The sequence below is a fragment of the Lepisosteus platostomus genome, chromosome 5, assembly GCF_059453375.1.
Source record: "Lepisosteus platostomus isolate fLepPlt1 chromosome 5, fLepPlt1.hap1, whole genome shotgun sequence".
Classification (NCBI taxonomy): domain Eukaryota; kingdom Metazoa; phylum Chordata; class Actinopteri; order Semionotiformes; family Lepisosteidae; genus Lepisosteus; species Lepisosteus platostomus.
Window position 1 is genome coordinate 34,176,549 of NC_142615.1, and position 26,069 is coordinate 34,202,617.

A 26,069-nucleotide genomic window follows, 5' to 3' on the forward strand; every position below is an offset into this window, starting at 1 on the left:
CATGTGATGTCATTAAGAACAATAAGCTCCTGCTTTGTTTAACGAGTGTTTCAAAATAAAACTAACTTTTATGGAAACTCTGCTTTCGGATAATTAATAGACGTGAAGTTAAAAGAAATTATTTACGTTGCTTGATTAATTTTAAAAACTAAGATATGGAAAAGAGCTCAGACTAAAGCTCTGAGTGTCCCTGTCCTGCTCACTGCACTGTCTCTGGAAAAGAGCTCAGACCACAGCTCTGAGTGTCCCTGTCCTGCTCACTGTACTGTCTCTGGAAAAGAGCTCAGACCACAGCTCTGAGTGTCCCTGTCCTGCTCACTGTACTGTCTCTTGAAAAGAGCTCAGACCACAGCTCTGAGTGTCCCTGTCCACTGTCCTGTCAGTGTGATGGCGGGTGAACAGAAAGTTTGAGGGGCTGCTGTATTGATTGTACTGAGCTGTGTTTGCAGATCTTGTTAGCACAGGGTCAGGAGCTGTCAGAAGAGTCACATGAGGTCCATAGTAACATAAAGGGCATCAATGGCACAGATTAACTTCAGGCAACTGAAGATTAAACACAACTTTCATATAACTGAAATGATCAACAACTCTCTGACCAAAATGAATAAAAAACAATTAAAGAGACAGTAAAAGAAAACAAGTTTCAAACTCTGTTCCCACCTGCTCTCCTGCTCTTGTTCACTGCTCAGACACAGACTCAGCTCAGTGGGAATGTTGCTATGCAGGCTGGGTGAGTTTGTGCTGAAAGAACAGGTCTGTGCAGGTAAAGTGAAAGAAGGAAGAGAACTGTGTGCCTGTAGCAGTGAACAGCAGTTACAGTATGTGTCCTGTTAAAACATAACCAGCCCCTGTATGTTCAGGCAAGGCGCAAGGCAGGTGGACGTTTGCTGTGATTATAACGAGGTGCGTACCAGCCCTCAAAATTTGTGGGATTCCATTCCTGCACTTTAGCTGTTTCTCCATCAGGCTGCGTTAAGTTACCTCCCTTTACATTGGCATATATGTTCAGAGTAGTTCTATGTGTCCAATCTAGTCTACCTAGATGGTCGTTCATATTAAAAGGAATCACCCCCAAGGGCAGCCCTCCTTGTAACGTGTAACGTGGTATGGCAATACATACCCAGCACGAGCTCTGATTATTCCTTACTGACAGAAATAGCTTTTCTCCCTGATCCCTATGTTTTTCTGGGTCCCCTGTTGGACCCGCTTCTCTTACATCAAACAGCAAAATGGCAGAATACAAAAGTTGTAGCTGGTCAAATCTGCTTCTCTTGGAGAAGCTCGCTGACAGTGAGTGACGTGGATCCAGCGGTCTTTCCCCTCCAGCCTGACGGCTGATCCAGTGGTCAGCAGCACCTGGAACAGTCTTTCCCAACGGGGCTGCATGGTGCTTGAAGGAAACCTCTTGACCCAAACCCACTCGCTACAGAGCAGATCATGTCCTCCTTCTGGTTGTGTCCCCAGGCCTCCAGCACCCGGTCTCAGTCAAGAGCTGTACTTACTGCCACAGACAATCAGTAATTCAACTCAAATTTCCTTTGGTTAAGTCTGGGCTGCCCAGCAGCCTCATGGGCTGCCCTGTGTCCTGACAGCGCTAGAGCCCATCGTCTCACAGCCCCGAGGAGCCTCCTGTAATTCTTGCAGCCATTTGCCAGCATGCACCATCCTGACGTAGGCCTCACCTTCTCTGTCCTGTTCTCCAGGCCTTAAGGCTGCCTTTCTTATTCCCCTTAGCCACCAGTGAATCACTTTTACAATGTCCCTTACAGTTATCTATCAGCTGACAACTGTATTTACTGCACAGGACCTCCCACTGGTCATGTTAATGGTCTGTCTTTGATGGTGTTGAGGTGCTGTATCCCCTGTGTGTTTAGGAAAGGAGAAGGAGGAGAGCTCAGTGGCTCACAGGACACTTCCAGGAGAGAAGCTGTGCAGGATGTTGCTCTGAGTTTTGCTGGTTGTTTTTCTGTTCACCAATAAATAAACCAAATAAATACAGCATCACATACATGATTTAAAAAGCAGTCCACCATACGTTGACATTTTTTCCTACCATAATTAACTACCTCTGTTAATATTTTTTAAATAGTTCATTACCTGTGCATGTGGTCTGTTTTTCTCAGGTAATTGCACTGACCAAAATGTCTGAGAGGAGCTTAGAAACACCTTCTGTACAGTATCTCAAACACTGGCTTTAGGGCCTTGATAAAAGGTCAATTTACAAGGGTCCGCAAACAATATTGTGACAGAATCTCGCTCATTTTAATTTGTGTTGGCAAACTAGCTTTATCATGTACGTGCCTCTGCATGCATTTTTCAAAATATAATATACTGTATATATAGAAATATAAAGATTTTTAATTCAGTGTCAGTAGCAGGATGAACTTAGGACTCAGCAGCTGTCAGGTTGCAGAGTTGGTGCAAGATGTTAGTGAAAACAGGTATTTATAAATGACCCATTTCAAGAAGGAGAAGAATCCGGGTAATTATATATCTAACAGGATAGGGAAAGCACAGAACATACTGTAGGTACAGTTACATTGTTCATTTTAGTATGCAAAGCCATTTAGCAAAGAGGGGATGAGAAGAGTGACAAACTAGTATACTTTAGATTTTTTTTTCTGAACCAGGGAAAATCTGATCATGTCTCTCTATAAAAATAATAAAACACTTTATTTTATATAGCACATATCCAAGCATCTCAAAGCAATAGAGTAGGTGTAAAAACAGTTATAAGGACCACAGATTACAAAGTAAATACATATAAGAAAGACAAGCAGTTCGAAGTGCTACCAAATTTAGAAAATGAAATAGATACAGACACTAAATAACCTGAAAAGAAAGGTTTTGAAGTTAGATTTAAATGCACTCAGAGTAGTTGCCTCTGATATCACTTGGGATACGAATCCAGAGCTCTGGGGTGCAGCTAGAGAAGGTCCTGTCACCCACAGAAAGTAGATGCTCTTGAGGACAGCTAGAAGACCAGAGTCAGACAGACAGAGGTTGCAAGGTGGGGAGCAGACAGATAATAAACCAGATAGGGACTGAATGTGGATGAGGATTTTGAAGTTGACTCGAAAACTGATAGGAAGCCAGTGCCACGACTTGAAGGCAGGTGTAATGCAACCCCATCAGGATTCTGGCTGTCAAATTCTGAAAATATTGGAGAGTTCTCAGTGTGGATTTAATTACCCCAGTGAACAGGGTGTGCAGTCATTAATTCTAGAAAAAAGCTTTTCTTATTTCACCAGTACCCTTTAAAAGAAACTAAATCAGTGTTAGTAACAGCGTGTTTTTACAATAACAACAACAACAACAAAAAAACAACGTATGCAAAATAATGGCATACCGGTAATTAGAAATGAATATCAGGTACTGTATACAGATCTTCAAGGTATGGTGAGAATAGGAGATGCCAGATCACAGACACTGAAAGAGGAGGCTAGAAAGATTGAAAAAGAAGCAAGGGAGGATGTATGGACAAAAGATCTACTAGTGGTAGAAGAAAGTTAAGAAAGTAAGAGAAACTTGAACAGTGAGAAAAACACATAGAAGCTGAAATGTGGACCTGAAACATCCTGTAGTAAGTGTAAAGGTGAAATGAGGAAAGGAAAGAAGCTGGGATAGGGATGAAAATTACAATGGGGTTTTCAGTTTTTCAAAGTTTTTCTAAAAAGCTAGAATAACTGACTGACTTAAAAAAGTGTTATCTGCAGGCCACAAGAAATGGTAGTACAATTAGACAAAGATTGTCTGGCACCATCAGAACATGTAGTAGAAGAAAAGGCACAGGCTAAAAGTAAGTTTTAATGGAGCATGTTAAGTCTAGAGATGTAGGTAGGAAAAAGATCATTTTGGGAAAGTTGAGGAATACACAGACGACACGAACACTTCTAAGAGGCTTTTGACAAATAGATATGAGATGTTGTGTGCTGCAGAGGAAGATGAAGTGAACAGACTCACTGAATATCCACTGTTGAATGTTTAAGTAGATACTGAAATGAGGATAATATTTTAGATTTTGTGTAGTTGCTACCATTGAACTGTGTGTTGGATGCACATAAATTGAAGGAATGGGCAAACAAAGCAGATGCTGATCCACGGAGCCAGCATCTGAAGATATTTGTTTAAATACAGACTAGTTATGGATACTGATGTCCCAGAGAGGTGGAAAGGCTGTTTCCTTAAACCAGCACTATAAAATAATTTATCCTCAGCTCACATGTATCTCAAAGTGGGTTTCTAACACTGTGTATGCAGTAGTTACACAGTGCCTTTAATTCCATGCATTTTCTAATCTTTTTACAGAGTAGCTGGAGTCTATCCCAGCAAGAAGCAGATGCAAGGCAGAATACGCCGTGGACATAGTGTCAGTCCATCACAGGGCATACAAACATACACAAACACACACACTCACACAAGTGTCAGTATTCCCATAAGCCAATTAACCTAACAGTATGTTTTGGACTGCAAGAGGAAATTAGATTACCTGGAGAAAACCCACATGAACCCAGAGAGAACATGCAAACTCCAGACATACAATACCTCAGGAATTGAACCTAGGGCCTCAGCAATGCTAACCACTGCATCACCATTAGAAATGGATGGATATCTTTCTAGTTCAATGATTTCCATGGAGCCACGGAGACATCTGATGCTCCTGTTGTATTTATGAAAAAACATACAGAAAGCATGCAAACCACTGTGCCATCCTATTCCTTAGATAATACATTTAATTTTTCTAAACAGGTAAGACTATTATTAATTGTTGATTGTTAGAAAATATTTTAAATTATATCATACCCTAATTTTTTGTTAATTTCACATTAATTTCACATTTTACATATTGTCTCATAGTCTGATTTAACATACCTTTGAACAATGGTTTGGAAATTAATATTTTTACAAGATGCAGGAAAAGTGCGACAATTTATTAGTGCTAATTTTAACATTATTGATTACTAATAGTTTATATTCACACCTGACTTTCTTATCTAGATGTATTTAAAATCATTAACTAAGTGTGACATAACATTCAGAAATCGAGAATAGTTTTGTGGCATTTGTATAGATGGTACTTCGCTAAAATTAATAAAATTAAAAATGATTAAAATCTATAATTTATCTATAAAGACAAAGATAATTTACTATACGTTTTTTAATTTTAAGAACTAGGTGATAAACGCAGAAGCGATTGGTGCCGTTTAAACTCCGCGCTACAGAAAGCTCGTGTTGTGCTGCTCCTCCTCTCGCTCTCGGTGCCGCCCCCCTCTGACGGAGCGCAGTGGGCGGGACTCTATTCTCACAGCCTCTGATTGGGGAAAAACAGACCAGCCGATCTGTCCGACACAACAGGAAGAGAGGAGAATGTGATTTTTTTTCTGTATGAAAGTGTTTCGTTTATGAAATTTCTAGTATTTTAAACATTTAATTAAAAAGTAAAAATCTTACAGTGTACACAGACATTCTAAACTGATCACGAGGAAGAAAAATCACCCATTTGTAGCGCATAAAAAGTGGTTTTTAACTATCTAAACCATTTTTTTACAGCTTTTAAAGTCATGCAATGTTTACGTTAGGCAGGGCACCTCATTGTATCTTATTTATTTTATTTTAAAAAAATAATTTGCACATCATGTTAACAAGCTGTTCTCCGATTACTAGCAATTGTAAATAATAACCCTTCCCCCCTCATTTATCTTAAAGATTTCCGTGAAGAAATCCTTAAACACAAAACCATCACGTATAATTCGCCGGAATTCAGTACAGTCGCCGGAATCAAATTTTTCCAGAAACAACCTTCCAGACCAAATCAGGTACTTTGACTGAGGTCTCCTTCACCCCAGGCAGCTGGTTCCCTGTTGACGCTGAAAGACTGGGTTCAATCCCTGGTGGTTTACTATATAGTAGTGTAACGCAACGGGGGCTCAGGCGGGCGCCCTTGCCGCATCTGTTCGGCCCCATCCCGACTGGAGGCTCGAACCCGGGACTTCCGCGTCTCTCTGCAGCGACCTAGCCCCGTGAGCTAAAGAGAGATCTCGCTACAGCCCAGTAGCTGTGGTCCTGCTATCACAGGGAAGGGCGGTGACGTCACCCGCTCTGGTACGCCGGCTCTTACACACACTGCTTGTCGGCCGTAAGCGTTACAGTAGTTTTTTATTATTATTCCAAGTTTAATTGTTGGCTGATGACATTTGAAGTAAGACAAAATATAGATTTTCTCAATTCAGGTGTAAACTTGAAAGAGACACATCATGTTTACAATAAGCTATAATAGTGGACTATTTTTATGCATTCGGCTCTGATCGCGCTTTGAACCGCCTGGGTGCAGCTTGCTACATTACAGTGCTCATTACCACTACAAGGAGGACAGAAGTTTTTTTTTTAAAAAGAAACGAATGTGAAAATGTTTCCAAAACGTCCACTTGTGATACATTAGCTGCTTAGTTATACAATTCCATATTAATTTTGTAGTGCTCTCAGGTTCACGTGGGGATTCGCCCTCACTGCTGCCGCCTCAGGTAAGCCCCCCACCTTCGGGGACTCGAACCCGGGTCACTGGCGTCACTCAACAGGGACTCAGCCAGTTGAACTAAAGGAAGATCTCCCGTCCTGCCTGCAGGCTGCGGTCCCTGCTATTCACAGGGAAGGGCGGTGAAGTCACCGCGCTGGTCAGCCGGCTTGAAAAACCTGCAATATTGTAGCGCGACCGCCTGGCGCTGCAGCTGGGGTGCACGGCGAGGGGCAGGACGGGAGGAGTAGTGGTCAGGCAGGGACGAGGAGAGCCGCTGACCAGTGCTGCTGACGCGCGGGCGCAGGAGTGCTGTGTGTTTCTCATGACGGTTGGAATCCTGTACATGAGAGGTTAAGCTTTATTAGCTCGACCGGGCTGCTTCACAAGGTGCATCCGGATACTATTATCATAATACAATTCACATGCGGTATGATGCGCCACGCCCACCACGTCTTAACGAAGCGTACTCTGCACATTTTGAATGGCTGGATCTGTATTTGTGCAGATAAGTGCAAAGCAAAGATATCGCAGGACAAAGACAGCTTATTTACAACTCCAAGTATCCACTCGCTACTAGTCCTTGAACATTATTTTTAAGTCTGGCGCAATTTCAGTGCCACATAGCCTTAACTATTGCTCCTGTTACTCCTCAGGCAGTTTCTTTTCCCAGATAGCTAAGAGCTACAGTGTGCTCTTAACCCTTTCCTTCAATATCATATATTTATATAGCTGGTAGTATTACAGTAGTCCACTTTCTTTGGAAATCAATCTGACACATTCACTCGTGAATACTTTGGAAACATTTTGATCTGTCCATTTCAGGTATGTGTCTGAGTGGTGTGTTGGTACAGTGGGATTGGTTCATGTCTCTCAGACCCTGAAGGTCTGTGTTTATTCCCACACAGGGCAGAATAAGTTTTCTTTTAACGAATGACTCCTTTTTTAAAAAAATTAAAAAATTAAATAGTAACCTGTATTGACTTTTTATTACTTTTAAATATGTGTGTTCAATGTTAAATGATATTATTATAAACATGAATGAGCAAGTGTGAATACTGTTAACAGTGGGAGCTAAAACCAGTTCAACTGGTTTAATTCAATTAAATTCAAATACAGTATTAGCCCCAGTGGGGCAATTTAACACAATCCTTTACAACAAGTCATAAAATGAAATTATATATAATTATAATAGAGAATAACAAAGTGGTATTAATATGACCACTGAAAATGAACTATTGTATAATAATATATTTGATCATTATAAACAATATTAATTTATTGATTACAAATAATAATTTGAAACTTCTTGTATTTTGTTCAGGGTCATTTTCTTTCTCCAGTTTTCATAACCTTCACTTTCTTATTGAAACGTCTATTTATGAGACACAATGTATCAGATGTCAATCACTTTCTGACCAAATAACACAGAGACTTTAAACTACAGACATTTTAAAGTTTTGAGACAATTTGAGAAACTTTTCACAACTGTTATTTAAACATCTAGTACCTGGTTGCATTTTTAGAAACCTCAGTTTGAATGAAGCAGATCCACCTGTAAGCGAGTTTATAATGAGACGATTACTATTCAAAAGATACTGTATGTTTGCGAAACACCTGAACATATAAAGCAGAATAACACAAACTCGTTGGGTTCAACCTCTCTTAAATCTGAGAAACTCTTTCTGTATTTTCTGTTTTTCCTCAAATAAGAATAAACTACTTATGAAATTCTTTTAAAAGGAGGAAAGATGTTCTGTGCTCAATAACTTTTATCACCACAGCACGCATTATGCTACATTTTTTATACATCTGTAAAAGCATTATAAAGTCTCTCAAAAACATAAAAAGTTAACATTCTATTGTACTTTAAAGAAAATAAAAAATAAGAAACAATAACGTGTCCCTGCCTAAAACATTGTATGACTATAGAAAACAGGTTTAGATAAACAACTTATTATGCACGAAAAGAGGGTGATTTTCATTCATCGTGATCAGCTTAGAATCTGCGTGAAAGCTATGAAAATGAAAGCTACAGTACAGTCAGACAGAATTTAAACTCTTTAAGCAAAATTAACTTCAAAATCATCTAATTTGCAAGCGATACTGTATGGTTTTAAAGCCACTACAGTACAGTAGTGAAATACAGTGAAATATTTTTCATAACCAAAGTTAATTGCTGATTTCTCATTGCTGAAATTTGAATTAATACAAAATATAGACAATGTAAAAATTACAGCCAAAAGGATCACTCTGACCAGGATCTGAACTACTTTGCCCATAAGGAAGACTAGTAGTCTTAACTGCTATGCTAAACTGCCACTAGTGTGAAAGGTTCTACATTACTGTCTATCAGCTTTTTTATGTCCATTACCACTCTAAGGACAATAAAAAAATACAAATTTTTTCCAAAATATCCATAAATGATATTTTTATCTTCCAATTTTTTAAAGGGGAAATTTCAAACTAATGTAACTTTAGGGTTCGTGCGATGGAGGTTAAACACTCTGCAGGTATGGATGGGAACTGGATGGAGACAGATATATACAGTATATATTTTTGTAGTTTATTATCGAACAGCCACCTGTACTACTCCACATCCTCTCCTACTCCGGTCACGTTCTCCCCGTAAACCTCTCCAGCACCTGAACCAGAGAACTGCACACAGCTCGCAAACATCTCAAACTGCTCAGCTGAACAAAACCACAACAGGACCTCATTTCAAACTAATAAGGTAAGATAGGATCACTTTACTGGCCATATACAATTTCTTGCATTAGGAATTTGTCTTTTCACAGACCCCAGCTTGCTCTCCATGAGACACACAGACAGGGAGAGAAGCTGGGGGTCAGAGCACAGGGTCAGCCATTTATACAGTGCCCCTGGAGCAGTTGGGGTTAAGGGCCTTGCTCAGGGGCCCATCAAAGTAGGATTTCTCTGCCAGCCACAGAATTTGAACCGGCAACATTCCAGCCACAGGCACAGATCCTGAGACACAGAGCCACCGCTCCGCCTCTGTGGAATAATATTCCCTATAGTGTGGTATTAAATCAGCATTGCACCTTTTTTCACAACAATAACAGCAAGTATTTTTATTATGTATCCTTCAAAAATAATAAAAAAATATACCTTTTTATAAAGTATATATATATTTTATACAGTTAGAACAAGCACATCAACACTTTTCCAAAATAAACACCGCAAGTTACAGAGTTAAAGACTTTGATGCATAAAATATTTATGAAGATGGTATAATACTGCGTATAATTTGTATTTTTTATATTTAGCTACTTCTAACATCTACTGCATGAACAGGAGGTATATATATAGATAGATACTTTATTGATCCCGTGAGGGAAATTGCAGTGCAACAGCAGCTTTACACAGACAACACAGCCACAGTGTAACGAATGATACAATAATAATAATAGTACAATACATACAATACAATCAGTACAGTGAGGGGTGCACTAAAAGAGTTACTCACAGTCCGGACACACAAAGAACAAACTAGAACAGAACAGTAAGCAGAAAAATCGTAAAACACATATGAATATAAATATAGATATAAATATAAATATAAATGTATTGCACGGGTCCCTGGCATATATTGCACAAAAAACAGTTGTAAACAGGGAAAAGAAAAAGAACATATGTAGCAGTAGATGTGTTCAGTCCAGAAACAGGTGACTGTTAATGTTGCCTCTGCCCAGACACACAGTGGGTGAGTTGTACAGTCTTATGGCAGAAGGCAAGAATGACCTCATGTAGCGCACCCTGTCGCACCGGGGATGAATCATTCTATTGCTGAACGTGCTCTTCATTTCTACAAGCCTGTCATAGAGGGGATGGGAGACTTTGTCTATGATGGCCTCTAGTTTGGACACCATTCTCCTCTCAGCCACTACCTCCAAGGGGGTCCAGGTCAGACCCAATGACAGAGCTTGCTCTCCTGATGAGCTTGTTCACCCTTTTAGAATCCACTGCTCTAATCCCAGGGCCCCAGCATACCACTGCATAGAAAATGGTGCTCGCTACCACCGACTGATAGAACATATGTAGCATCTTACTACATACATTGAAGGACCTGAGCCTCCTCAAGAAGTAAAGTCGGCTCTGACCCTTCTTGTAGATGGCCTCGACATTCTTAGACCATTCCAGTCTATCATCGATGTGCACTCCCAGGTACTTGTATGAGTCCACCATCTCCATGCCACTCCCATGGATGTAGACAGGAGTAGGTTTGACCCTTTTCCTCCTGAAATCTACCACCAGTTCCTTTGTCTTTGTTACATTCAGTTCCAACTGGTTCTCCCCACACCACTCCACAAAGCTGCTGACCGGTCCTCTGTACTCCTCCTCTTGCCCACCCTTGATACATCCCACAATTGCAAAGTCATCTGAGAACTTCTGCAGGTGGCATGACTTTGAGTTGTACTTAAAGTCTGAAGTATAGAGGGTGAAGAGGAATGGAGAAAGAACCATCCCCTGAGGAGCCCCTGTGTTACTCACTACCTGTTCAGACACACAGTTCTGAAGTCTCACAGAATGTGGTCTGCCTGTCAGGTAGTCAGTGATCCACGAGGTCATGGAGGCATCAACTTGGATCTCCTCCAGCTTCCTCCTTAGAAGTAAGGGCTGGATGGTATTGAAGGCACTGGAGAAGTAAAAAAACATGATCTTTACAGTGTTGCCAGCCCTGTCCATGTGTGAGTAGGCCCTTTGCAGCATGTAGATGATCGCATCCTCCACACCAACACTGGGCTGGTAGGCGAACTGTAGGGTGTCCAGTGATGAGCTAACCAGGGGTCTCAGGTGGGATAAGACCAGCCTCTCCAGTGTCTTCATGAGACAAATCAGTGCAACTGGTCTGTAGTCATTGAGAACAGAGGGGCGCCCTTTCTTTGGTACCGGGACCAGGCATGATGTCTTCCAGAGCACAGGGACTCTCTCCAAGTGCAGGCTCAGGTTGAACAGTCGCTGGAGCACTCCGCTGAGCTGATCAGCACAGGCCCTCAGAACTCTGGGACAGACTTTGTCTGGTCCTGTGGCCTTACCCTGGTGCAGCCTCTTCAGCTCCTTCTTTACCTGGTCAGCTGTGATGGATGGGTGTTGAGCCACAGAGGGCTTGTTGGCCATCTCCAGGTTCCCCTCCATTGCACCCCCAGCCTGTTTGAAGCCAGTGATCTCTCTCATGCTGCTCCATATGTCTCTCACCCTGTTCCTTTGCAGCTTGTCCTCCACCTTCTTCCTGTAGGCGTCCTTGCTCTCTCTTAACTTCTGCTTTAGTTCCCTCTGTACACGCTTGACCCTTTCCTTGACGCCCCCTCCTAAAGGCTCTCTTCTTGTCATTCAGAAGAGCCTTCAGGTTGCTGGTGATCCAGGGTTTGGTATTGGAAAAGCAGTGTACGTCTTTGGTGGGGATGGTGTTGTCTACGCAGAAGTTAATGTAGTCAGTGACACAGTCCACCATGCTGTCTGTGTCGTAGTCAGTGACACAGTCCACCATGTTGTCTATGTCGTCACAGTCCACCATGCTGTCTATATATTACATATGAGACTGTATGGCTTAAGAGCCACTACAGTACAGTATGTGTGAAATTGATTTTTATAATAAAAATGTAAAGTTAAATTGTTTCATGATTACTTGTTGCTGAAATTTGCATTACATTAGGTATATATTATGTTATACTTTTTATTTTCATCCACCAAAATTTCCCTTAAGTTGTAAATTCCACATTAATATTCCATATGCACAGAAGAGATACAGATTAAATGACAAAATCGTTTCACTAACATCTAATGCAGCACAAGTGCCACTTATTGATCATCTTTGGCCAGCTAAATGCATACCGCAATACACCACACGACCTTTACTGTATTAGGAAGAAATACTGCACGTTTTAAGTGCCTGCATCTGGAGTCAGGGGTCTTTTGTCTGAGATTTGAAAGTCTGGTTTTCGTGATGGCTTGTCTTGGACTCTTAAAAAGGACAAAGTGAGTAATCCTGCAGTTTGGTGTTTGTATTAAAGATTCAATTTTATTGTATTTTTCTTCTTAAAAGAGGGAGCTTGCTTGTGTTTTTGGATGCCTTTGTTGTAAAAGACTTAAGGACAAAATCCTGGCTTTCCTCCAGAAGTACAGCCTTGAGATTCCAGTTGGTTGTGACCAGACAAGCTCTGAAAATGTCACACTGAAAACCAGTGAATCTCAGCTGTAGGAGATTCAGGAGGGACTTACTGTATCCAGACTGATTAACTTCTCAGAGGTGTTGACAAGAAAGTGGGTTTCCATCACAGCACAGGATTACTACTTTACACAAACAGTGGTGGGAGTGTGAAAAAGGTTCCACAACATTTTAGAGTAACATGAGATGGGATAGTTAGATAAATTAGCTTCTAATAATAATCAGACACACAGGATGTTGTCAATCTCACACAGAGATCAGGGGTTTGTTAAAACAGCTGGATGGGCCAGCTGGCCTCCTCTTGTCTGTCCCCATCAGGGTCTGATCTTCTCATGCTGTGTGAGTGAGTTAGTATTTTATTGTTTTAATTATTGGGAACACAAACCACTAGATTGACTTCACATTAATCTCTGTACATGAGCAGCTACTGACATCTTAAAAAATCATAACAAAACTTCTCTCTGTCAGCCTGAGTCCAAAATGACACCAAAAGTCACCTCCCCTACAACACCACCTCCTACTTTTAAACAACAACCACCAAAGAAATCACAGCTGTTTCTAAACCACTCCCCCTAATAATCTTAATCACACCCCTAACAACGACACCCCCTAGCACTCACAGCCCCGCAGCTCTGTGCAGATCCAGGAAGTGAAACTCAGAGATCAGTTTCGTTTCACTTGAAACAGCCTCACTGCAGCTCTGTCTCTACTGCTCCTCTCTGTGCAGTTTTTACTTGTCAGAAAAATGGCAGAAGGCAATATTTCAGTTTCTCAGGACCAGTTCAGTTGCTCAGTGTGTCTGGATTTGCTGAAGGATCCAGTGACTCTGCTCTGTGGACACAGTTACTGTATGGGCTGTATTAATAACTGCTGGGATCAGGAATATCAGACTGGGATCTACAGGTGCCCCCAGTGTAGACAGACCTTCACCCCAAGACCTGATCTTCACAGAAACACCATCCTGGCTGAAGTGGTGGAGAAACTGAAGGAGAAAGAACTCAGTGGTCCTCCTCCTGCTCGCAGACCTGCTGGCCCTGGAGATTAACAGTGTAATGTCTGCACTGGGAGAAAGAGGGGAGCTGTGAAATCCTGTCTGGTGTGTCTGGCCTCTTACTGTCAGACTCACCTCCAGCCTCACTATGAAGCTGTTCCATTGAAGAGACACAAGCTGGCTGATGCCACAGGGCAACCACGGGAGAAGATCTGCTCCACTCATCACAAACTGCTGGAGTTCTATTGCCGTACTGACCAGAAGTGTGTTTGTTATGCTTGTGTAATGGATGAACACAGAGACCATGATACTGTCTCAGCTGCAGCAGTAAGGACTGAGAAACAGGTGAGGACTTTCAGTCTGTATTTATTTTCTAGTACAAGATGTAAAATTGATATTTAGGATATCTCAGGCTCTAACTGATCTCTGGACTGTATTTACTGTTTCTGTAATGCTATATCTCTCCACTGGTGAGTCCTGCTCATGTACTCAGCTGTGATCCACATTGGTTGTGTCTCTGAACTGTCTCCTGTTCTTCTGTCTGTTGTTCATTATCTCCTCCTCCTCCAAACATGTTAAGTGATTATCAAAGACTGGTATGTATTTAGCCAAGATACTAGTTTTGAAACCATTTCAAATTTTGCAAGTTGCCACATATTTACTTCTGTTATGTTTCCAGTCAAAACTGAGCTTATGATTTTATTTACAAAGAAAAGAGTGAGTAAAAAATTGTGTTCAAATGACACTTTATTTTGCAAACATCACAAATTCAACTAGCCTTTCAGATAAAATGAACAGTCCCATTTGTGTGTGTTTGTGTGTGTGTGTGTTCACGCACATGAGTGCAGCGGGTGGTAATGATGGCATGTCTTTGTGGTATACGATGCTGGTTTTTACATCCCTTGGGACACAGAGCTGTCTGTTCTTCCGTCGGGGGCAGCTGCTGGGGAGGTAGCCCAGATCTTTATGCCATATTTGCCTGGTTTACTCGGCATGTATTGTTGGGAAGGACAGTTGTAACAAGTTCAAGTGATGAATTAGTAGAATCCTATGATGACGAGAGAGAGTAGAGGGAGAAACAACACAGGTGTCCAATCTGAATCGACAGGCGAGTTCATGGTCAAGAGCAAAGGTAAGTTCAAAAAGCTGAAAGTAGTCGTACAAGAGAGGTTTCCAGAAAAGGAGCGAGGTAGGAGCTCGCTAGGAGAGAAGTCAATAGCGCGCAGTGAATAGCCAGTTTAGAGGGTTTAAATAGAGCTGAGTGCAGAACGGTACAGCGGGTGGTGATGGTTTAACACATGCAGCTGCGGTGGTGCTTGTTGTGATTAGTCTGCTGCTGGAACTGGTCTGTGGTTTGTGGATCGATCTCTGGTGACTGGTGGTCATGACAACAGCGACCTCTCAGGGGGACCAGGTGCTCATCCACAGTGACTTCCAGGCCGAGACTGTAGATGAGTGGCAGGCGCTTGTCCCAGACATCTCCAGTGCAGCGAATTCGTCTTGTTGACGTCGGGCAGGTCTTGTGTCCCGCTTGTCAAAGCAAATGGCTCCTGAGAGAATATGAAAGGATTGACACATTAGCCTGAAATATGGCCCAACCAGACTCGGCATGCCAAAAGCTGGTGGTGGCCTCATTCCTTGATCTGTATACGCCAGACAGAATCAACAGACCCACGTATGCTTGAGAGTCTATTCAGTCCACCTCCCTCCAGCTATCGCTATGCACAAGTCTCCCCTCCAGGTTTGTCACATCTAGGGCTGTCCTTTCAATAGCCTTTGGCAGAAACAATTCAAAGCTGGACTTTATATCTTCAACACGGGACACGGTATACCTTTTGGCCCCAGGGCCATCCTGAAACTTGCAGCCACTGGGCTCATCAGCACTGCTGAAATCCCTTGTTGTGAGGAGCAGAGAGAAGTCAGGACACAGTATTGAGCTGTAAGAATGAAAAGCGAAGTCTCTAGATTGTGTTTCAGATATAACTTCTGTGTTTTCACTTCACATACAGATGTGCAGACCCAGGTGCGAGGAGTAAAAGTCGAGCAGGAGGTGGAGACTCGTGGTCTGCTGCGCTGCATATGCTGCCAGTGTAGATTAGACACGAAACAGGAGTGTGTCAGACAGGACCAGGAAACACAGCTCGTGTGGATAAGACATCAGGGATACAGAGTGTGAATTTTCCAGGGTGACTCTAAGGGGCGTCTCTGTGATGTGATTCTCTTACAGTAGAAATGCCCTGAATGTCTCTGTTTCCCACAGAATCAGCTAGGGGCGACACAGACACAAACCCAGCAGAGACTCCAGAAGAGAGAGAAGGAGCTTCAGGAGCTGACACAGGCTGTGGAGTCACTCGGAGTGGGTATTGACCAGAGAAGTGGACATACTGACACACATTTCCAAAGCTGAACACTGGACAGTACCCTTTGGAAACACAACATACAGCATAATGTAGTTTGAGAGTTTTCCTGTGTAATAATCTACTGTGTGTCTCCTCCCTCAGAGCTCTGCAGACACAGCGGTACAGGACACTGACAGGATCTTTACTGAGCTGATCCGCTCCATTGAAAGAACATGCTCTGAGGTTACAGAGTTGATCAGAGCTCAAGAGAGGGCTGCTGTGAGTCAGGCTGAAGGACTTCTAGAGCTACTGGAGAAAGAGATCACTGAGCTGAAGAGGAGAGATGCTGAGCTGAACCAGCTCTCACACACAGAGGATCACATCCATTTCCTCCAGGTAACATCACTGCTCTGTGACTCTGCAGTACAGAAGGGTGTCTCTCACACAGAGCTGCTCCTGGCTTCTCCCAAGGAATGTGTGTTGTGTTTGACTGGAAACTCCTCTTTCTCTTCCTTGCTGCAGAATTTTCAGTCTGTCTGTGTCCCTCCTGGAGATGGACACTCACCCAGCATCCCTGTCCGTCCACATTTCTCTCCTGAGGCAGTGAGGAGAGCTGTCTCTGGACTGAAAGAACGACTGGAGGACGTCTGCAATAAGGAATCAATAAAGATTTCCATGACAGGTTAGTGGTGAAACACACTGATGTCTTTCTGGATAGCCTATGAATTTCTTTTATATTGTTAATGGATTTTCTGTTCAGTGATTGTATTTATCAGAGCAGCTTACCAGTCAATGATTCAAATTCTAGGTGAAATATCTTTAAAGTTTTAGTCTCACAAATCTTTATGACAGTAACTGTATTGTTATATTGTGCTGTATGTAGTTTAACAGGAATGTTTTATTAGGAGCGACAGTCCCTGTATAGTAGAACCATAGGTGTAACGAACAGTTCTTTCCGGACCCTATGCGGACGACACAATCCGAAGAAGTGGGAAACACTAGGAAAACGTCATGGAGGGATACGGGGCTGAAAACAGGGGGGCGTGTCCAAAGTGCGCTGGTGCAAGGGGGTGGTGTGGCCGAGGCAAACAATCCAAAAGAATAATCCTTAGAGGGTATCCAAAACACAAGGGTAAGTCCAAAACCAGGAGATCCATCAAAACTAGGAATTAAAACCAGAAACCGGGTCGGAACCGGCGGACAGGGAACAGGAACAAAGAATAAAACCTTAACGGGACCAGGAGCTTCCAGGTCCCGGACTCACACGGTGCGGAAACCAGATGCAGAGCCAGGATGAGCGTCAGCGCCTGGCTTTTAAGGTGGGCTGGGAAAAGGGATCAGGTGCACAGAATTAAGTCTAAAGTGAAAGGGCTGGAGCACCCTTAAGGAGGGGGGACTATAATCGTGAGAATAGGAGCTACAGTCCCAGTACAGTAGAACAGTCCTGTTACAATAGGATCTACAGCCCAAGTGAAGCAGAATAGCTCTGTTATTCCTATTAATCTGTTACTGCAGCCCTGATGAAACATTTCTCTGTGTGTCTCCCCAGTTACTGAAGTCTATAGTCTGCTGACTCCAGAACCCGGGTCCAGAGCAGAGCTTTTACACTGTGAGTCTGTTTTCACAACAGCTCCCCCCTGAAATATACCTGGAGCTCAAACACACAGCAGGAACAGTGATACATAAACTGATACACACTCTGACACACACTCTGATTCACACTCTGATACTTGCTGATACACGTCTGAATTCAGAAAGTCAAGCTTGCAGACAGTCACTCTGTGTGGATCAGAGTCACACTGTGTAAGAAACACACAGATGGACAGAGACAGAAAATCCAGTGGGGGTCATTTTTTAAGAAAATGCACTTTATTACAACAATGTGTACAGCACACTTCTTACAAAAAATACAATTATAACAACAACACTTCAACAGAATTTAAATCGTCTCAAAGAGAGTGATTGTTCATTATCAAACTTTCCATTTCACAAGTGGTCAGTGAGGCTGGTTCACACAATAAGAGCCCCTCCAAGCCTCCTGGGTGTTACCACTGGCTGCAGTCCTGGCTCTGAAACTGCGATTGTCCATTTCTCAACAGGAGCACTAAGGAACAGGTTTTCTTGGTTTTCTTCAGCCCCTGTACAGAGCTCTCTGTCCTGTCCAGTGCACTTTTAACATGGAGAATCCCCACCAGGCTACCTAGTTAAATAGCTTCATCCTACATGCCTCCGTTATGCTTCGTGAGCTGGAGGTTCCAGCTGACGGATCGCTGTTCCACCCCACACGTCTGGTCGCTATTGATGATGTGGGGCAGGATGGTCCTCAGTCTGCTGGCTAGTAGCTTGGACAGGATTATTGACACCTCTCACTGTCTAGCTGATGTCCAGAGATCAGGCAGTGTGTCCAGTGAGCAGGACATCTCTGTATCTCAGTCAGTGATACTGGTCACTGTGGGTACTGGTCACTCAGTCAGTGATACTGGTTACTGTGGGAACAGGTCACTCAGACAATGTTACTGGTCACTGTTGGTAAAGGTCACTCATGCTGTGAGAGATCACACAACAATGAGAAGCATATGACTGAGCATTGATCAGTTCTCAGTATCACTGCTGGTTCTTTATGAAATCACTGCTCACTGCTGTGGACAGACTGTGTTTCTTATCTTTCTCAATGGCTCAAGCACCGGACTCCAGGGTGTCCTGTGATGTGTCTGTGTGTCTTATTGCCTTGTGCTGCTCAGTCTTATTGAGTGAGACTCCAGTCTTACAGCCACTGCTGCTCACCCTCACTGACTCTGATCCACACTGCAGTGGAGACCGGGGATCCTGAAATGAACTGACTGCAGACTGTAGTATAAACTCTGGTATAATAACAGGTATGAAGCAATAACAGTCTTTAGTACAATAAAGATCTACTCTCTCTCTCTCTGCAGATCCTGTGAAGCGAGCTCCTATCCCTAAATCACGTATGTACACTGTGTGAAACTCTGCTGACAGACAGTACTGACTTTACTGACGTGTTATTACCAGTGAGCGACTGTGATTAACAGTGTCTGTATCTTTGTGTCCCAGTGTGTGTCTGTGATTAACAGTGTCTGTATCTCTGTGTCCCAGTGTGTGACTGTGATTAACAGTGTCTGTATCTCTGTGTCCCAGTGTGTGACTGTGATTAACAGTGTCTGTATCTCTGTGCTCCAGTGTGTGTCTGTGATTAACAGTGTCTGTATCTCTGTGTTTCAGAATGGCAGTGGTTGTGCAGTGCTGCAGGTAGGTCTGTCTCTTCTTGAAGACAGAGGTGTTGTTTTAAGCCCTAGTGTCTGAGGTTATTGAGGTCTTGAGTCCAGAAGGTCTCTTTAGTGTGATATGATCTGTAAACAGAAGGAGATGTATTTCAATCTCATGTTTCTGTAACATCCTACATGTGGGCTGTGAAGATCAATCAAAGTTTCATGGTGGGAATTTCTATCTCCGTGTTTCAATCTAATGGCCAGTATGAGTCTCTCCAGGACTGACAGTATAGAAAACTCATTTTCCCTGAAGGCCACGTGCTCTGATCTCTGCTCACTCCTGAATGAGGGTCTACAGACTGAATGTGGCAGAACCAGTGACTGGAAAAACTGTGGAATATCAGGAGAATTCAGGAGCAGAGCCAGTCTCATAATAACAAGCTGTTCAAATCCTAAGGAGAAACACTGTTAAAGTTTGTGGAAAAAAGAATGGTATAATGACAGTATTCTTCCCCTGAAGTTTCACAGACACACAGCCTCTTGTGAGAGGCAGCAGTGGGACTCTGGTACAGGGGCTCCTCTGGGGCCTGTAGGCCTCTCTCTTGTCTGAGAAATGGCTGCTTCTCTTCACATGTCAACCAGGCTGATGGGTCAGCAAGAAGAAACAAATGAGAGTTTATATTTATAAAATCACCTTTTCTTCGTCTCTTTCCCTCTTTCCTCTGACTGTGTTATTAGGATGTTCATACAAACACAGTACAGGCAGGATGGGCTTCTATATAGAGTATGTTCAGGCTGAGGGAATAATAAACATTATCAGGCAGATAAACGTTATTGCTAAACAGCTCATGTTGTTGCTTTTGTGTTTAAAATGATACAGTCAGGATGTTGAACCTCTTTAACCCCCAGCTTCTCAAAGGTCATTTCCACCTGGAGTGTTTGTGGCCTGAACATCTTGCAATATCTTGGACAGTATAGCAAGTCCAGGCCTGGTTCAGGGTCTGAATTCAAGGAACCATCTTGACATCAAGTCTGAAACATCAGATTTATATATATCTTACTCAGTACACACTCTAGGAAGAAATATCCGCCACCCCGAAAAAACACATTTCATTTCTTCAAAAATGATTATTCAAATGATAGCACATGTAGATACCTATTGTTCCAGGCCGTGCCCAATATATGTCTATTATTTATACTGGATAGGCTCTTTTTTACAGCCTTTCTATTCTCCAGGAGTAAAAACATAAGAACTGAGAAGAATCTCTTTGATCTTCACTGGACTGACCAGCAGACAATAGAAGGAGAGTTTTTATTAATTATTAAGAGTTTGTATTTAAGTATTAAATATCAGGAGAGTATTAAGTCAGTGTTCATTGGTCATGCGAATAAAGCCTCTTGAATTGAATTGATCAAAACCCCCATTCACAATGAACATGTATAAGCCCCGCCCCCCCGTCTCTCAGTGGTCAGAGTTCACTGATTGACAGCTGGTGTCTCCTATCAGAGAGGCAGACAGCTAAGCGCGAACAGTCTGAAGTCAGTATGAGCGCCACAGTCACAAAAGTTTTTTTTTATTAAACGAATAGAATTTACAAATACAACTACAACCAGAGGATCAGAAACAGGTACAAGAGAAAAAAACACAACAGAAAAAAACATTTAACCACCAGAGGTAATGAAGTAAATTATGTGATCAAATTGTATTTTTTACATATATCATGTTTCCCTTGCTTTATTATTTCTCAATTATATATAGAATTTAAATAGTTTCAACATGCATGCGTTTCCTGTATAAAATAATAATCAGCACTCACTTTTTTACAAAACAAATAAAAACACTTTTCTTTTTAAACACTTCGAGTACCTCTGGCATTCATGAAAAATACATACACAAAAGCAAATAACTTACTCTTAAATTGTCTAAATTATTGAGTTTTTCAAGAACCAGAACTATAACAGTCCTTAATACATAATTACAACATTCCAAACTAACACTAAATAAACATTAGTATATACTGCTATAACAAATTAAACCAAACATAATCATTACCTGAGCAGTCACTGGGAGCGAATCTCCTTCCTGTCCACAGAGGCCCTCGCTCCCACAAAGTAGGCTCTCCTCCCCTCTCTTCTGGCAGCTTCAACCTGGGGCCACAGCTGGTTCCTGGTGCTCCTGTCTGGGGCGGACAGGTCTCTGCAAATCTCAGTTTGTTCTCATTCAAATACTCATTCCCCCTCGCCGCTGGCCACAGCATATCCCTCACCGTCCTCTTGGTGAACTGTCTTATAATCATTCTAGGGCGCACTTGCCCAGACATGTTAGCTCTCCCGAGCCTGTGTTGATGGCCGATATCATGCCCTCCTGGTCCGGCAGGGTCCTTTTACAGATACTCTTCACTGTTGCAACAATGTCCTTATTTTTCTGTAGTCAAAAAAAGCAAAAAAATAACATTCAGGTCATGAAAAACTCAAAACAACTCCTCAGCCTCTAAACTTTACCTCCCACCTGAATGCCATCTTGAATGCTGCGCCTCTGTTTCTCTCTGGGTTTCTGGATGTGTTATTTCTGGTTTAAATTGAATACTTTGGATATTTCTTCACATTTTCAAAGTAAGTGTGAAGGTTTTCTTATATTTTAGCAAGATTTTGGTTTTGTAATTATATTGTTTTTGTGTAAAAACGGGCATTATACAGTCTTTGAATTCAGCACTGTTTTATTCTGCGTCATCAGGAAAATGGTCTTAGAGAAGATGAACGAGCTGCTAAACTGGGATTTGAAATTAACCGTTTTAACAGACAGGTGCATCTCCAGTACTCTTTCCACGTCCCCTCCAGCTGCTACACTTTTCTCTTTAGTTGCCATCGATATTTTGTAGTACCATATATATATACGATTGAGGTATCTTAGACTTCTCCTTTGAAGACCCAGCACTCCTAAATAAAGACATTTCACAGTATAATGGAGTTGAGTTGGAATGTAATCGGCAGGAGCCTATTGTGATGTTTGCTGTTTTATTCCCCAGCTGCTGTGACTCTGGACCCTGATACAGCTCACTGTGTTCTCAGCCTGTCTGAGGATGGGAAGAGAGTGAGACAGGGACAGGGGAAGAGTCTCTCTGACAATCCTCACAGATTTGATCACTGGTCCTGTGTCGTGAGCAGGGAGGTCTTCACCTCAGGGAGACACTACTGGGAGGTGGAGGTGAACGACTGGTGGACAATAGGAGTGACCAGAGAGTCTGCAGAGAGGCAAGGGGGGTTCAGCTTCTCTCCCCAGCAGGGTTATTGGTGTCTGAGCTCTTACCTCTCTGTTTTATCTGCTCTCACTGACCCTGTGACTCATCTTCCCCACAGTCTGCAGCCCAGAAAGCTGGGGGTGTGTGTGGATATTGAGGAGAGGAATGTCTCCTTTTACACAGTGGAGTCCAGAGCTCATCTCTATACTTTCACTGACATGGTCTTCACTCAGGGAGAGAAGATCTATCCTGTCTTCAGGACTGTGGATCGTAACAAAGACCTTGAGCTGCTGCCTGCTGTAAGTGTGGAGATTAAACCCGTCACTGACTCATGAACACAGGCTGACTCTCTCCCAGCTCTCTGTCCCACTGCTCATACTGGGAGATGGGTTTAACGGCGGGTAGTGAGATGATGTCAAAAATCTAATAGTAATTTTAGATGATGTCGATGTTGTGTCGTGTTTAAACATGTTATATTACAGTAAAAGATTAAAACAGGAAAATAACATATACGAGAGAGGGAGATATTCCTCGCTACCAGCCTGCTGTACTCCTGACTTGTAAATATCTCTGGAAACCCTCTCGTGTTTTTTTTTTTTTTTGAATTTTGAGAAAATAAACTGAAATGAATTAAAAATGAAATCCCATGTGAGTCTCTCCTGCACGTGCCGGTGACTGTAAAGCTGCCTGAACTGGGAGTCCAGCTGACGTCATCAGCCAGGCGGAATAGGCACTGTGATGCCATCAGAAAGTGGTGTAGCGGCGAGGCTTATTAATAAGAAAGAATTAAGTGTTCTGAGCTTCCCAAATGAGGCCCCATTTCTCTGTTCATCTCTGTGGTGCAGCCACAGAGAGACCATTAGTGCAGGGTGATTTAAGGTCCTAGGACAGCTCCCAAAGGGGGATGCACTTAGCTAAGCCTGGCTATCATGATCAATGGTCATCCATTGGCGCCTATCTGTCTAGGGAGTGCCAGTTGGACATCTGGACTGCATTACTAAGTGTCAGGACTAAGTGACTCATATCTCACCTTGATCAACCAATCAGGGACTGGTAGGGCTGAGTAACCCACATGGGACTCTGATGCCCATGGAACTTTCAGCCAATCAACGAGCTGAAGTTCCTCCAGGTAAAAACAGGCAACACAGAGAGCCTGGGAGATTCAGATTCAACAAGATTCAGAAGGGGAGTTTCAGAGAGATTCAGTAAGATTCTGGAGAGGATTCTGTGGACTGTTCTAAAGGGAATTCAAAGGAGAATTCCAGGGCAGGACGGCCCAGGAGCAGAAGGCTCCCAAGGGCAGGACATTCTCGCAGCGCGCCTCCTGACCATCCTGAGACTCAGCCCGGACAACCACGGAACGGCCAGTGTGTCTGAGTGCCAGAACTTTCCTTTGTTCTAAGAGTCTAGAGTGGAGGTTGCCAGAGAGTAACCAGCAGCAGGCCTCGTGAACAGGTCGGAACTGTGTATTAGTACCTGTGTGTGCGCGTTGTTTGAGTTATGTCGCATGGTTGGATTCTAAAGCCATCAAAAGAATCAACTTTGTGATTTACTGCTACAATTAATAATTGTTTAGTAAATGCCCAAACCCTACAGAACTGGTGCCTTCAGAGAGCCACTAACATTACATATTTGGCGTCCCACGGCTACGGTTTTCCTACAGTGGCTAAGGGTGTTTATGGGAGTTGTAGTTTGTAAGATGTTTAGTTCCCAATAAATTGATATAATCGCCCAGTGAAAGCTCTGTTTACCTTCATATGAAAGCCCAAAACACTAAACTGAACCCAAGATTTTACATCTGTTTGGTGGCAGCGGCAAGTTTTTTTCTTCACGGACAGAAACTTGGGCTACTTGTCAGTCTTGTCTTCTGTCCTGGGCTATGGGCTATTTAATTATTTACTTTTTTCGATAGCCTGAAATTTCATTCAGATCTGTCCATGTAATGTCATACATTTTATTGCCCTTGTGTGTGTTTAACCCTTGTCGAATGGGTTGTAAATGTCTCTTCCCTGAGTACTGGCCAACACTGAAAAAAGGCTACAGGAGCTCAGTAAATGAAGATTTGTGTGTGCGCTACCCAACACACTTAGTTGCAGCAGTGTGGGTGTTTAAATGCTATTGGCTCATGAACAGCATCCCCCTATCCCAGTGCATTGCCTGTCTAATAGTGCCACATTCAATAAAACCAATAGAGAAAGAGATTCACAACGCAAAGCTGTGTCAATCTTCTGTGTAAAATATCGGTTTGTAAAACTCCGCTCTGAATCTGGACTGTAATTAACACTGTAAACATCCCGTTTGTATAAAAACAGGTGAGTGTAAATCTGCTTTGTTATTGTCGAGCTGTGTAAGAAGACAAGAAACATATATTTCCGGACCTTTAATTCAGTATGATGTGTTTAGTACTGCAGAGATCAATGACAATGTATGTATAGAAAAAAGGTGAGTGTGAATCTGGTACAGATGCAGCCATTCAAAATGAGCGGTAAAAACCCACGGTACAGTAACCAACCCGCAGGGCACCGCGGTAAGTGATTGGCTGGCCAAAATGACCGACAGGGGCACTCGTGGTGCATTGGTTGGTAGTGAAAAGATTTAATAATTTAATGTCTTTGGACTGTGCACATTTCAATCCGCTTAGTTTTGAATATTTATATGGAATTTTACCACTAAAGGGAAATTTTAGTAGCTGAGCATAAAAAGAAGAGGAGCATAACGCATCTGAAGGTCATAAACGATATTAATTTAGGAACATAAACATTACTGTATGTACATAAACTGTACTGTGTATGGCTAGTCTTGATAGTTTAAAGAAAAAAATACACACCAGTATTCCATTTCTCCCTAAACATTTTAAGCTTTGAAGTCTTTAACTAACGTGATACCAGAGTCAACAAGCATACTTTTAGAATTTGATTAAAAGGGAATATAATATGAAATCGCGTATCTAAAGAATTTAATAACGGTATGATTATAGTCATGTGCTGCGACAGAGCTGTGTAGGGCTGTTTCGCCTGCCTGTTCATGCGAGTTCCCCTGTAGCCTACTGGTCTAGGTGCGTGACTACCAATGCACAGGTTGTGTGTTCAAATCCAACTGGTGCTGGACTTTTCTTTTAACAAACATTTCTTCGAAAAAATAGAATAGCGATATTATGGACAATCAATTGACTTTTATATTTCAAAATATCGCAACATGATCGATTCTAATTCATTTTTGATAACAATGAATAGTCACCTTCTTCCCTTCTGACAGCGGTTCCTGCGTGTGTGTGTGTGTGTGCAACAGAGTAAATTTTTAGAGAAATGGAGGCTGGACAGTATGCGTTACAATATAAACATTTATATTGATTTAAATCGTGTTCTGATTTAAATCGCAAACGCGTGTTTAATTATATGTGTTTTTTAATCATAATCAGGCTAATGCATTTCTACATTTTCTGTATGAACCAGCTTAGAGGTTCATACAGAAAGACAGCTTGTGTTTAAATTGAGTGTAAGGTAATTTATGCTTCTAAAGTCATGGTCAGCATTTATTATTGTACTGAGCTGTAAACTTTTTCTGTGCCTAGTCAC

The 26,069-nt window shown here is 42.3% G+C and overlaps 1 protein-coding gene across 1 annotated transcript; it reads left to right on the forward strand.

Annotated features, from left to right (window-relative positions):
* The first annotated feature begins 13,367 nt into the window (after positions 1-13,367).
* LOC148665754 (nuclear factor 7, brain-like) lies at positions 13,368-24,702 on the forward strand. Its single transcript, XM_088631636.1, has 8 exons — positions 13,368-14,034; positions 15,950-16,045; positions 16,191-16,424; positions 16,551-16,710; positions 17,578-17,637; positions 18,962-18,994; positions 19,269-19,295; positions 22,282-24,702. The coding sequence occupies exons 1-8, from the start codon at positions 13,975-13,977 to the stop codon at positions 22,827-22,829; spliced, it is 1,218 nt and encodes a 405-aa protein (XP_088487762.1). The 5' UTR covers positions 13,368-13,974; the 3' UTR covers positions 22,830-24,702.
* The last annotated feature ends 1,367 nt before the right edge of the window (positions 24,703-26,069 follow it).

What these genes read in the sequence shown, in the direction of transcription:
- LOC148665754 (XM_088631636.1), top strand. Translation starts at nt 13,975, where the DNA reads ATGGATGAACACAGAGACCATGATACTGTCTCAGCTGCAGCAGTAAGG. An exon ending in ATCACATCCATTTCCTCCAG is followed by an intron (nt 16,425 to 16,550) that starts GTAACATCACTG and finishes TCCTTGCTGCAG; the next exon opens with AATTTTCAGTCTGTCTGTGT. An exon ending in CAGAGCAGAGCTTTTACACT is followed by an intron (nt 17,638 to 18,961) that starts GTGAGTCTGTTT and finishes CTCTCTCTGCAG; the next exon opens with ATCCTGTGAAGCGAGCTCCT.